This window comes from Ceratotherium simum, chromosome 3 (assembly GCF_057802395.1).
Source record: "Ceratotherium simum simum isolate JZ-2026a chromosome 3, ASM5780239v1, whole genome shotgun sequence".
Classification (NCBI taxonomy): Eukaryota; Metazoa; Chordata; class Mammalia; order Perissodactyla; family Rhinocerotidae; genus Ceratotherium; species Ceratotherium simum.
In genome coordinates this window covers 28,984,157-28,996,688 of record NC_141902.1, presented here as the reverse complement: position 1 = coordinate 28,996,688, position 12,532 = coordinate 28,984,157, and the positions used below count along the sequence as shown (strand labels likewise).

At 38.2% G+C, this 12,532-nt stretch overlaps 1 protein-coding gene and 1 pseudogene across 1 annotated transcript; both read left to right on the top strand.

Moving 5' to 3' along the window:
- Nucleotides 1-3,281: 3,281 nt before the first annotated feature.
- Nucleotides 3,282-4,271, top strand: LOC106799993 (olfactory receptor 11H6-like). Its single transcript, XM_014781012.1, has one exon. It carries the CDS (start codon nt 3,282-3,284, stop codon nt 4,269-4,271), a length of 990 nt encoding a protein of 329 aa, XP_014636498.1.
- A 4,254-nt stretch (nt 4,272-8,525) lies between these two features.
- Nucleotides 8,526-9,452, top strand: LOC101407927 (olfactory receptor 11H7-like; annotated as a pseudogene).
- The last annotated feature ends 3,080 nt before the right edge of the window (nt 9,453-12,532 follow it).

The window sequence follows — 12,532 nt, the reverse complement described above, 5'->3', positions numbered from 1 at the left end:
TTGCATCATGTTAAGTCAACTGCATTACAAATCTGCTTTTACAGAAGACTAAATTTCTTCAAACCTGTTCAAGCTGTACTTAAAATTGAAAAAGGAGATTTTTTACCTTATGTTGAACATAACAAAATTAAGTAAACTACGTATAGACAAAGAATTTTTTAAATTTAAGTGTTTATACATTTGGCATGAATAATAAAGCAGGTCTACTTTGGAGAGAAGCTCACACACACACACACACACACACACACACATTCTTTCTCCTTCTCTTCTCTCCCATTAACCTGTCCCTCTCATTTCTCTCCCCTACCCTACTCCCCAGGCAGATCAGTTCCTTAGAGGAAGGACATCTCCACAAACAGGAAACTTTCCCTGGCCACTCTTGGATATTTTCTCGACCTCTATGTCCACTAGTCAGACCACTGGAGGAAATATAAACTAATATAGGTGGGATTAGGTGCAAACACAGAGATACATGTACAGGGAACTAGGTGCCTCCCAGCGAGCACAGTGGGGAGCTGTGGATCCTATTCAGGAGAGACTTGTAGACATGAATAATCACTGACATGAAAAATACATTTCACTTGGTTCAGAATACTGAAGGAAGCAAGTCTCTGGAGCCACCAACACTGCTCTCCATCCATGAATGAGCTTTTAGATTGTGTGACAAGGACAGCCTTGTGCCTAGAATTTCTTTCACATCTTCCTCTTGGAGCAAGAAACACCATCAGGTATGTAAGGAAACTCTGCCTGCATCAGTGCACCACTGCTCCTGCACAGCCACTGCTGTCAGATACAAAGAGCATGCTGCTTCTTCCTAAATCCCTTAATGCTGTGGCCTTTGTTCTTTGTAGGAACAACGTGTTAGGTGCTGCGGTTCTCTTCTCCCAGCACACTCTGAGGAGTGCTCGGGGTGATACAGTCACAATATGGGCTGACTCTGCTATCACAGAACTCCCACTATACAACTCAGGGAAAATAGCGCTCAAATGTCTTGGATATTTTGAGGGGGCATTAAATTTCCTTCAATTAGAATATAGACTGAGTCTTGTTCCGCTTTGTTTCTAACATTTAAGTTTTGATTGACAAATATCCTTCAGCAAGAGCTATTAAAGCAGGCTGTTCTTATTTTTTCAGAGTTGTTGGCAAGTGGCAACTGAGAAAGAGGCAGGCCAGCAGATTCTCTTATCCTTTGGATTTATCTACAGGTTAACCTTAAAAATATAAATGTTTGAAGGAAGAAGGATCACATTACTTATAATCATAAACATGCTCTTCCTTGGGCAAGTGGTTAAATCTCAAGCAAGCAAGTGGTTGGGGTTATGGAGGAGGATCTGACTTCCTTATCAGTTCATACAGAATGGATTGCCCACCTTTTCTCCATCTGTTCATTTCTTGTATCACTTGAGGTGAATAGAAGATGAAAGAGGTGGATTTAAATTCACCATTTGAGCTACTAATAGATTTACTTTGGAGGTGGAGGCGGTAGAAAGGTATGCAGTGAGATTTCAAATTACCTGTGAAGTTCATTTATCCATCTTACTCTGATCCTGTATTTCATAGATAACTAAAATTTCACTGCAATGTAAATGTCAAAATGTCTTGGACATTTTGAAGTCAATAGACCAAGTGGGAGTTAAGACTTATGAGATCTGGATCCATGTCAAAAACCATGAATAGGAATTATATTTCTCTTCTCGGTGCCATACCTTCCTGGCCTGGGAGTAGACTAAGTCAATTCATGTCTCTTGTCTCTGCCTACCATCTTGAAAATCCCAAAATATCACATTTATGTCAAATAAAGTTGGCCATCATGCTACTACTGTCACTACATAGATTTATCTGTTATTCCTGACTGGAATAAATATCTTTTTTCCGGCCCACAGCGTATAGGTGGGCCTGCTGTGAAACACACGGTTCAAGGAAGCCACCGTCACACAGAGACATGACTGTACAGATGTAGGTGACAGTCTTGATTGCTTTTATAAACCAGAAGTTCCAAAAGGGAAGGAATTTTATGTTTCATGTTTAGGATTGTACCCCAGAACTTAGCACACTGCTAGGAATATCATAAATGGTGAATAAACATTTGTTAAATGCCTAAATGAATAAGCAAATGTATAATGTGCTACAATTTAAATTCAGCATTCAACTTTTTTCTTATTTCAAGCCCAGTAACTGTATTTCCAAACAAAAATGACAGCATGTGGTCTGGCAAATATAGGTATAGTTACGGGAAGTATATTTGAAATTACAACTTTCCTAGAAATTGATACATATGGTCATCATAATTATATTCCGTTGAACTAAATCACTTGGACAAAATTTAGATTTTCATTAAAATCATGTTTATTGGAAAGAATCTTTTTCAGCATTCTAAAAATATTGTTAATTGATATAAATATCCAATGTTACCTTGGCAATCAAACATTTATCCTCTGAGTTTTCTCCAGGTCTGGACAAATACTGAGAAGCAGGACTTTCTCTCTCTGAAGATGGTATCAATGGCATAAGGATGCAAACTTGTGAGTATCTTACCATTGACATTAGTAAATAATATGGTCAATTATCCTACATTTGTACTCAATATATTACTAAATTTAAAATAATGATGGTTGGCTTACCAAGCCAAATATTTTGAACTTTAACCAGGAAACTTTAGGACATAGAAATAACCTGGACCAATAGTTTTAGGAAGGTTGTTAGCAGAATATCCAAGTATTTAGTTCTGTCTCAACTCTCAACTCTTAATTCAGCCAACATGAGAAAGATCTTTGTGGTCTCAGCACATCCTAAGGTGAACTCTCTATTCATTATTTAATTTGGATAAAAGCAAGATGATGAATGGACAAGTTATGGTATTTTGGGCTTAATTCCTAGCAAAAACGAAGGCACTTGGTTTTATATACTAGAGAATTTGACCAGCTACAAGATACCTCAAGAGCCTCGTCATGATAAAGCCCCTCCAAGTGCAGCCTAGGGGGAAACAAGCCAGGGAAAATGATGGCCTCCCAAAGAAATCATATTTGAATACGGAATATTTGAAATGAAGTAGAGTTTGTTCCAAAACAATCTCCATATGGACCAGTGTATCTAGGGGCTACTGCCTTTGCACATTTAAGTAAACCCCTTAAACGTCTCTGAACTGCAGTTTCCTTATCTGTAAAAGAGAAGCATAAAGCACACCTGCCTACAAATCAAAGGGTCATATGGAAGACCAAATGAGATAATGTACGTAAAAATATTTCATACATTTTCAAGCAATCTGTCAGCAAAAACTACAAATGTTCATTACTATTCACTCTTTGGTTACCTCTGTTTCTCTAACAGCTTTGGGATCTCAGAACACAACAATGAATTTCGTGACTGAGTTTGTCCTCCTGGGTTTCCCCGGTCAAAGAGAGATGCAGAACTTCTTCTTCTCATTAATCCTGGTGGTCTATCTCCTGACCCTGCTGGGAAATGGGGCTATTGTTTGTACAGTGAAATGGGACAGGCAACTTCACAAGCCCATGTACATCTTCTTGGGAAACTTTGCCTTCTTAGAGATCTGGTACATTTCCTCCACTGTCCCAAACATGCTGGTCAACATCCTCTCTGACACCAAGACTATCTCCTTCACTGGCTGCTTCCTCCAATTCTATTTCTTTTCTTCACTGGGTACAACAGAGTGTATCTTATCAGTTATGGCTTATGATCGCTACCTGGCCATCTGTCACCCACTACATTACCCCTCCATCATGACTGGGAAGTTCTGTGTGATCCTGGTCTGTTTTTGCTGGGTGAGTGGATTTCTCTACTATCCAATCCCCATTATTCGTATCTCCCAACTTGCCTTCTGTGGACCCAACATCATTCACCACTTCGTGTGTGACCCAGGCCCATTGTTTGCACTAGCCTGCATCCCTGCTCCTTCCACTGAGCTTATCTGTTACACTTTCAGCTCAGTGATTATCTTTGGGCCCTTCCTCTTCATCTTAGGATCTTATACTCTGATACTCAGAGCTGTGCTTCGTGTTCCCTCTGGTGCTGGTCGAACTAAAGCTTTCTCCACATGCGGGTCCCACCTCATGGTGGTGTCTCTATTCTACGGAACCCTTATGGTGATGTATGTGAGCCCAACATCTGGGACCCCCACAGGAATGCAGAAGATTGTCACATTGGTATACTCAGTAGTGACTCCACTTTTAAATCCCATTATCTATAGTCTCCAAAACAAAGACATGAAAGATGCCCTAAGGAAAGTCCTGGGATTAAGAATTAACCAAAACTGAGACATCTTTGAAAGAGAAGAATTTGTCACTTCTCAACTCACTTTTTTATAAAAACAATGAAGAATGGCCTTAGTAAGTCATGTCTGGCTCATACTTAAGTAGAGGGAGAGACTTATTCTTCACAGTTCCTTAGCAGTTAAAGCTCAGTTCATTGATGATAAATGCTCAATAAAACATTTTAAACATGCATGACTCACTGAGTATTTGTACGGTGTTATCATATATATGTTCTTTTAACGTGGAGTATCTTTGCTGGTTTAATCTTAGCTAGAGGAAGGAATCAAATGCATATGTGTGTGGAGCCTTTCAAGGGAGAGTGCAATCTTCTAAATTCAGAAAATAAGTATTCTAAAAGACAATGGGTCAAGAGGCTACAAAAAAAAAAAAAAAAAACGCCTAGTAGTGGACATTTTCCATTGTTTGAGGCTTTCACATCAATAACTGAATATGATTCACACTTCTATCACTTAAAGATAAAGTACAAATTCTTCTTCCTGCCATTCAAAGCCTTCACTCAGTAGACTGCTCCATTCAGCCTTCTCTTCTACTGACACAATTCACAATGATCAATCTTATTTTACATTAAATACATTTTCTACCAATTGGGCATCTTTACACACAGTGCATCCTCCCCATATCAATTGTGACAACCACAATACCACTTGTAATAAGGAGTAACAATGCCCTAAACATATATTATGCCTCTCAGAAGGCTCTAGGGCAAAGTCGTGGTCAGAAACGTATTCAGAGAAAATTATACCAAGAACAACTTCCATTTTTGTACCCAAACTCGATGACCAAATAAGAAAGCCATCTGCTGAGAGGCCAATTTACTTAAAATGAGAGTACATCCTTTTAGTTATGGCCATACTTGGAATGAAATTAGCAGTGCCAGGAAGATAGGCCTGCTGGTGCTAGGTGGTGAAATAATCTAGCACTGCGTTTCTCAAACTTTTCCACCATCAAATCATGTTTGGCAAGAGCAGTCAAAAAACATCGCACATTTGGAGACAATATTTCCCTGCAATTCAAAGTTTTATCTTAAAGATATCTCAAATTATATCTTCTGCTTCATAGTACATACGTATTTGGTATAATACAAAATTATCATCCCTGAGTAAAATTGTCACTTCAGGAAGACATTTAATTAGGGGCTTTGTGTATCTCATGGCACAAAATCACATACCCTTTTTGAGAAACACAAGCTCAAGGAGAGCACGCAGTCCCCCTAGAGTCAATGGACCATATTATTTTTAATAAATCTGATGGGCCAACTTATCAGAAATATTAATGATTCCCCCAGGCAAGAAGTAAGAAAGTCCCCAGGGAAATCATGGAAACTTACAGGACCACATGAAGAGATACCTGAGAATTCTCAACAGTGGCTAAAATGACACATAAATTAAGACCAGCACACAGTTTCAACGCACTCGGTAAGAAATAGGCAATTAGAATCTTAACGGTGCAGGGAGAGTGAAATAAGCCATGCAGGAAGCTGTCACACAGGGCTTCCACATTAAAGCCAGTGAAGGAGAGAATCTTTGTGACTTCCTCTTTGTGACTATCCTAAGTCTTCTCAGGATGACCTAGGAAAGCTTCATGGTATATAGGAGACATCTTCTCTGATGGGCATTGCTGCTATTATACACCACAGGTGGGCCTATTCACCTATACGTTTGTTCATTCAATATGCTCAAGAAATATCAAAGAATATTCGTTTCTCTTTCAGCTCAAAAACCAAAAGAAACCCAAAAAACTCTCAGAGAATTTAGGTCACCATGGAACATATGCTCTACAGAATAAGTGCACTAAATGGTGCCAAAGTCATCCACATATCTTCCTCTTCTCAGGAAGTGGCCAGGGCACCAGGAATGGTATGACTTCTATAGATACTTTGAACAAAACAGTATGGGACTAGCTCTATCCACTGGGACTGAATCCAAAAGAAAACAGGGATTTTTTTTTTTATCTCCTCTTTTAGCCCTTTCCTGTTTGTCATTCCATTACTCATCTGCACCTTCAGGAGATTTGGTTTTAAAAAAATTTTTAAGCATAAAATCAAATTAGCGTATATGAGGACTAAGAGTCACACAGAGTTTAATGGTGACTATATTAGGAACTGCTTCTTAAAATTATGTTGGAAATTATCTGTGAAATTCATTTACTATCCTTTCCCTACAGCTGACTAATAGTTTGTCTATGCGGTTTTTTTTTTCTTTTAATGTCAAAAAGAGTAGTCTATAGCTCAAATACATAGAGCTAAATCTTGTGCATTTCGATTTTGAGTCAAAGTCTGTGAATCTGAGTTCAAGCTATTGCTGCTGTTCCAGGGGTAAGTGGCTGCTCTCTGCATCACTGTTCTCTTGTCTTCTTGAGAAGAGAAGTCTCTTGCTTGGAATGCACAGAGTTCTCATAGTGAGGAACGATTTTTTCATGATGTCTCACCTAAATGATCATCAATGCAGGTTAGTTTAGCTCTTCATAATCATCCTAGTTTAAAAAATTAGGAAGAATTTATCCTCATCTTTCCATTTCCTTATCTTCTTGGTTTTTTGCCCATAAGACTACAACCTGCTTTAACATAACCAGCCCAGTAGGAAGGCTATGTTTGCTTCTAGATGAGTAGGTTCATAGTTCACTTTATGCATTACTAATTTAGTGAGCCTGCAACAGGCTCATTAGAAATCATTAGAAATAGATTTCTTATTAGTATGACCTCACTGAATATAAGTGGCTTTTTTTCTACGTGATTATGTCCAGTAGGTACTATAAATGTTCCATATACACTGTTTCTATCAAAATTATTTTTAAGGAAAATTCTCTTATCAGTCAAAAAGGTTAAAAATATCTTGTTAAAAAATATCTGCAGATTCCAATATGTTAAAACTATCATCGTGCTCTTTTCTATGAGTTTTATTTGATTCTCAAAATGACATCATCTTTGGTGATGGTGTTATAAAGAGAATAAGGGCAAATTTTGAAATATGGGTAAATAACTATTTTTGAAACATCTTTGATTCCCTTGTTTTCTGTTATTTTGAAAATTGGCAGCTATTTCTTAAGTAGATTAAAGTAATATCTTCCAACTAATTAATTTTAAGGGAAACTCATGGCAGCAGTAAAAAGAGCTTTAAAAGAGAACCTCTTGGGGAGAAGGTCAAATACCGCATGATTTCCTTCATTAAGTAGTAGATAATAACAACAATAAACAAACACATAGGGACAGAGATTGGATTGGTGGTTACCAGAGGGGAAGGGGGGAGGGAGGAGGGTGAAAGGGATAATTCGGTACATGTGTGTGGTGATGGGTTGTATTTAGTATTTTGGTGGTGAACATGATGTAATCTATGCAGAAATAGAAGTACAATGATGTACACCTGAAATTTTTACAATGTCATAAACCAATGTTACTGCAATAAACAAAAAATTAAAAAAAAAAAAAGAGAACCTCTTGGTGACTTTAATTTCCTTCTCCAATACATCTAATATATATTCATCTTTAATAACATATATTTTTAAATGTATATGCAACATAATAAATTGCCATGTGAAATTAATCTTCAGAGAGTGAATGATAGTGACTTTTTATAGCTAAAAACAAAGGATTAAACACCAAATTGTAAATGAGCTGTAGTGCAATATAAATGTCTTTAAATAGGCAATCACAAGATACATGAAGAATTGTTTGAATATCTTTTGTTGATTTTATTCTGGCATCCTCAAAAAAAAAAAAATGATAGAAAATAAATTCTCCAAGTGGAAATACCTCGAGAGAGAGAGAGAAAGGGAGAGAGTCTGATATAAAGTCAAAGATCAAACTATTCAAATATGTAAAAACTGTCCAATTCAAACCTATTTTAAATCATAGCATGTGTGTCTTCACATTTTGAAGTGAATAGCACTAATTGCTATATATGAACAGCTTTCACTGAAAAAAAAAACTAAATATAACATAAACCATTTTGCCTCTATTTCAAGATTTCTTTATATCAAAAGAAGATGAAATTTAACTGATTTTGTCCACTGACAATGTAAGTTTAAGTGGCCTGGAATTGTACATTTACAAAGAATCAGGGCCAAAGGACTCATTCAGAATAGGATAGGATTTATTCAGTCTTGTTTTAGAATATTCAATATATTTACCTGCATGATCCCTGTTCTAAGAAAATGTTCAAATGCCTCAGCAGCAAAGTGACTTATCATTATCTGTCTGTCTTCTCTACACAGTCTGGAGACCACGAATAAGTCAGGGATATGTACTGTGACACAGTTTGTCTTGTTGGGCTTTCCTGGTCCCTGGAAAATACAGATCATTCTTTTCTCAGTGATTTTGTTGGTCTACGTCTTGACTCTGACTGGGATTATGGTCATCATTTGTGCAGTAAGGTGCGACCACAGACTCCATACCCCTATGTACACGCTCCTCGCCAACTTCTCCTTCCTAGAGATCTGGAATGTGACCAGCACAGTCCCCAACATGCTGGTCAACTTTCTTTCCAAAACCAAGACCATATCCTTCTCTGGTTGCTTCACTCAATTCTACTTCTTCTTTTCCCTGGGCACAACTGAATGCTTCTTCCTGTGTGTCATGGCTCACGATAGGTACCTGGCCATCTGCTGTCCACTATACTATCCCTTCATCATGACTGTGCAGCTCTGTGCCATTCTGGTGTCTCTTTGCTGGCTCATTGGTTTCCTTGGATATATAATTTCTATTTTCTACATTTCTCAACTACCCTTTTGTGGTCCCAACGTCACTGATCCTTTCTGTGTGATGTGGACTCACTGATGTCATTGTCCTGTGCCCCTACACACATCATAGAGCGTGTATTCTATTCTATGAGCTCTTTTATCATCATTCTCACCATTTTGTACATCCTTGGGTCTTATACCCTGGTGCTCAGAGCTGTTCTTCAGTTTCCTTCTTCAGCTGGGTGACAAAAGGCCTTCTCCACCTGTGGATCCCACTTAGTTGTGATGTCTCTGTTCTATGGAACCATAATGGTGATGTATGTGAGTCCCACATCTAGCAACTCAGTTTCTATGCCTAAGATCATCACACTGATATACTCTGTAGTGACACCAGTCTTAAACCCCCTCATCTACACCCTACGTAACAGAGACATGAAATTTGCCCTCCGTCAGGTCTTTTGTAGAATGAGAATTATCCAAACCTTATGAACAGGCTTTGTGAAACCCAATGACTCTCTTCCTGTAAGTGAAAGAATAATCTTCTTCCAACTCAAGCTCACTTGGCTTAGTTCATAGCCATCATGGACCTTTTGAGTAAAGCAAAATTCACTATGTATTCAATCATATTTTGAGGTGCTTGTAGTTTCATAAATGTGTTACCATGGAAAGGGATTGTCACTCAATACATGGTTAAAATAACTCTTAGAAATCTTAATATTTACTTCTAAGACGTTTTTAACTTTTTCAATGTGCCGTATCTGTCCACACAATTCTAAGACATATGAAAGATATTGGTTATTTGCTTACATGTCTGCCTAACACTTTGTTAAAAAGACACATAACACGTAAAATGCCTGTTATCCTGAATTTTTGGCAGAAAATCCACACATCAATGCTGGATACACTAAGAGATTATAAAGCCAGTTTCACAGTTCTTAGCTCATCATCCTCATCCACAGTATACAAGGGGAGGCTGGAAGTTTGATTGAAGCCACAAGTAAAAATATCTTTGGTGAGTTGTTAGCACGTAATTCTCATAAGAAAAATGATGATGACATCAAGAGAACCACTCAGAAAGCTTGACCTTGTCCCCTGGAGTTTGAGGGACACCTACACTATCACTGATTCATACATGGAAAATAATGTAAATACTGTAGAAAAGCCGGCTCTGAGAGCAGAGCAGAAAGAAAACAGGCTATAACAGGAGCAAATTGAATTCCCACCAATAATAGAACAAATTTAGATTACCCACATTAGGCCTAGTTAGAGCTCCTGGAAGGTAACCACCTTGGACCATCTTGACAGGAATTCCACCCAGAAGTACTAGTTGGAGAGGTAAGGCAACCACAAAAGTGAGTCTATTGGAGTGAGTCGCCAGAATCTAAGGACCAATGAAGTCATAAGTAGCCAGCCAGTGAAGTATTGCTCACACGAGGGAACTGAAGTTTGGGGAGCTCACCTCCCCCCAAAAAGAAAGCACTCCATGAGATTAAAATCAACATACAAACATTTGTTAAACCCATAAGGCAACACCACCAGTCAAGGAAAAGCCTTTCTATTTTTAATTCTCTTCCACCTCAATCCGAGTGTGACCAGAGGCAGTGCAGTAATGTGGAGGAGGAGGAGTGAAAGGACAGAGGAAAGAAATAGATCAAGGCTGAGTCAGACCCAACCTTGAGAAATAAAGTTTTAATTTGGATAAAAAATTAAAATTTTGGTTTTAGACTGCACTAGAATTTCCAATACCTGGATAAGGAGACCATGTATTAATACTAAAATTAATTAGAAAAGCTATCATATCGGCCCAAGATATTACCCACAGGTGGAGACAGACAGAATATCAGGAAGTGTCTGAAGTAGACATGGTGAGAAAAAATAAAGTTCCTTTATGTTTACATCCTACCAAGTCCAAACCATCCAGTTAAATAGCTACAAGTACAAATGTTTAAACATTGCTGTAGCCTCAGAAAGAAGAAAAACCACACCTGAAGACCGAAAGGTATCTCTTTGCAAGTCCTCTTGGAAGAGTGGAGAGCACAATGCTTCAGGGCAGGTAGAGAGACCTAAAAATGGTGGGCAAAGGAATCAGAAAATCTGCTTAGGCAGCTACTAAAGACAAGCTTCAACTATCCATCACAGTTTTGCCATAACTCAGCACTAATATTTTAGTGATTCAGCTGAACTAATTAGCTGAAAAAGGAACAGAAAACATTTTCTATAAAACTCCATAGCTCACAAGTATCCTACTACTGCAACTTACTAGACGTTGAATATGTAGCTACACCTGTCAAACACCTATTCTTTCACTAAGATTCAACTCGGATGTCACTTCAGACAGCCTTCCCAACATCCCCAGGCTGGCCTATGTGCCCCTCTGTAATACATCTAGAATACACCAGGTCTGGCCGGCCCCGTGGCTTAGCGGTTAAGTGTGCGCGCTCTGCTACTGGTGGCCGGGGTTCAGATCCCGGGAGCACACTGACGCACCGCTTCTCCGGCCATGCTGAGGCCTCATCCCACATACAGCAGCTAGAAGGATATGCAGCTATGACATACAACTATCTACTGGGGCTTTGGGGAAAAAAAGGAGGAGGATTAGCAATAGATGTTAGCTCAGAGCCGGTCTTCCTCAGCAAAAAGAGGAGGATTAGCACGGATGTTTGCTCAGGGCTGATCTTCCTCCAAAAAAATATTTCCGAGGTGTCTGTTGTAACCTCTCCTCTTTCATTTCTGATTTTACTTATTTGTGCCTTCTCTCTTTTTTTCTTGGTGAGTCTAGCTAAAGGTTTGTCTATTTTGTTGATCTTTTCAAAGAACCAGCTCTTGGTTTTATTAATTTTTTTCTATTGTTTTTTTGGTTTCTAATTCATTTATTTCTGCTCTGATTTTTATTATTTCCCTTCTTCTACTGATTTTGGGCTTTGTTTGTTCTTCTTTTTCCAGTTCCTTTAGGTGCATTTTTAGATTGTTTATTTGAGATTTTTCTTGTTTGTTGAGATAGGCCTGTATCGCTATAAACTTCCCTCTTAGAACTGCTTTTGCTGTATCCCATAAATTCTGGCATGTCGTATTTTCATTTTCATTTGTCTCCAGGTATTTTTGATTTCTTCTTTGATTTCTTCGTTAACCCAGTCGTTGTTCAGTAGCATTTTGTTTAATCTCCATGTATTTGTGGCTTTTCTGATTTTCTTCCTATAGTTGATTTCTAGTTTCATACCGTTGTGGTCAGAAAAGATGCTTGGTATTATTTCAATCTTCTTAAATTTATGGAGACTTGTTTTGTGGCCTAATATGTGATCAATCTTGGAGAATGTTCCATGTGCATTTGAAAAGAACGTGTATTCTTCGGTTTTTGGATGGAATGCTCTGTATATATCTACTAGGTCCATCTGTTCTAAGGTGTCGTTTTAAGGCCAATGTTTCCTTATTGATCTTCTGTTTGGATGATCTATCTGTTGGTGTAAGTGGAGTGTTAAAGTCCCCTACTATTATTGTGTTACTGTCTATTTCTGTTTTTATGTCTGTTAATAATTGCTTTATATATTTAGGTGCACCTACATTGGAGTGCG

Bases quoted from the DNA above. Each gene is read 5' to 3' on its own strand.
- LOC106799993 (XM_014781012.1), top strand. From the start codon at position 3,282: ATGTTCATTACTATTCACTCTTTGGTTACCTCTGTTTCTCTAACAGCT.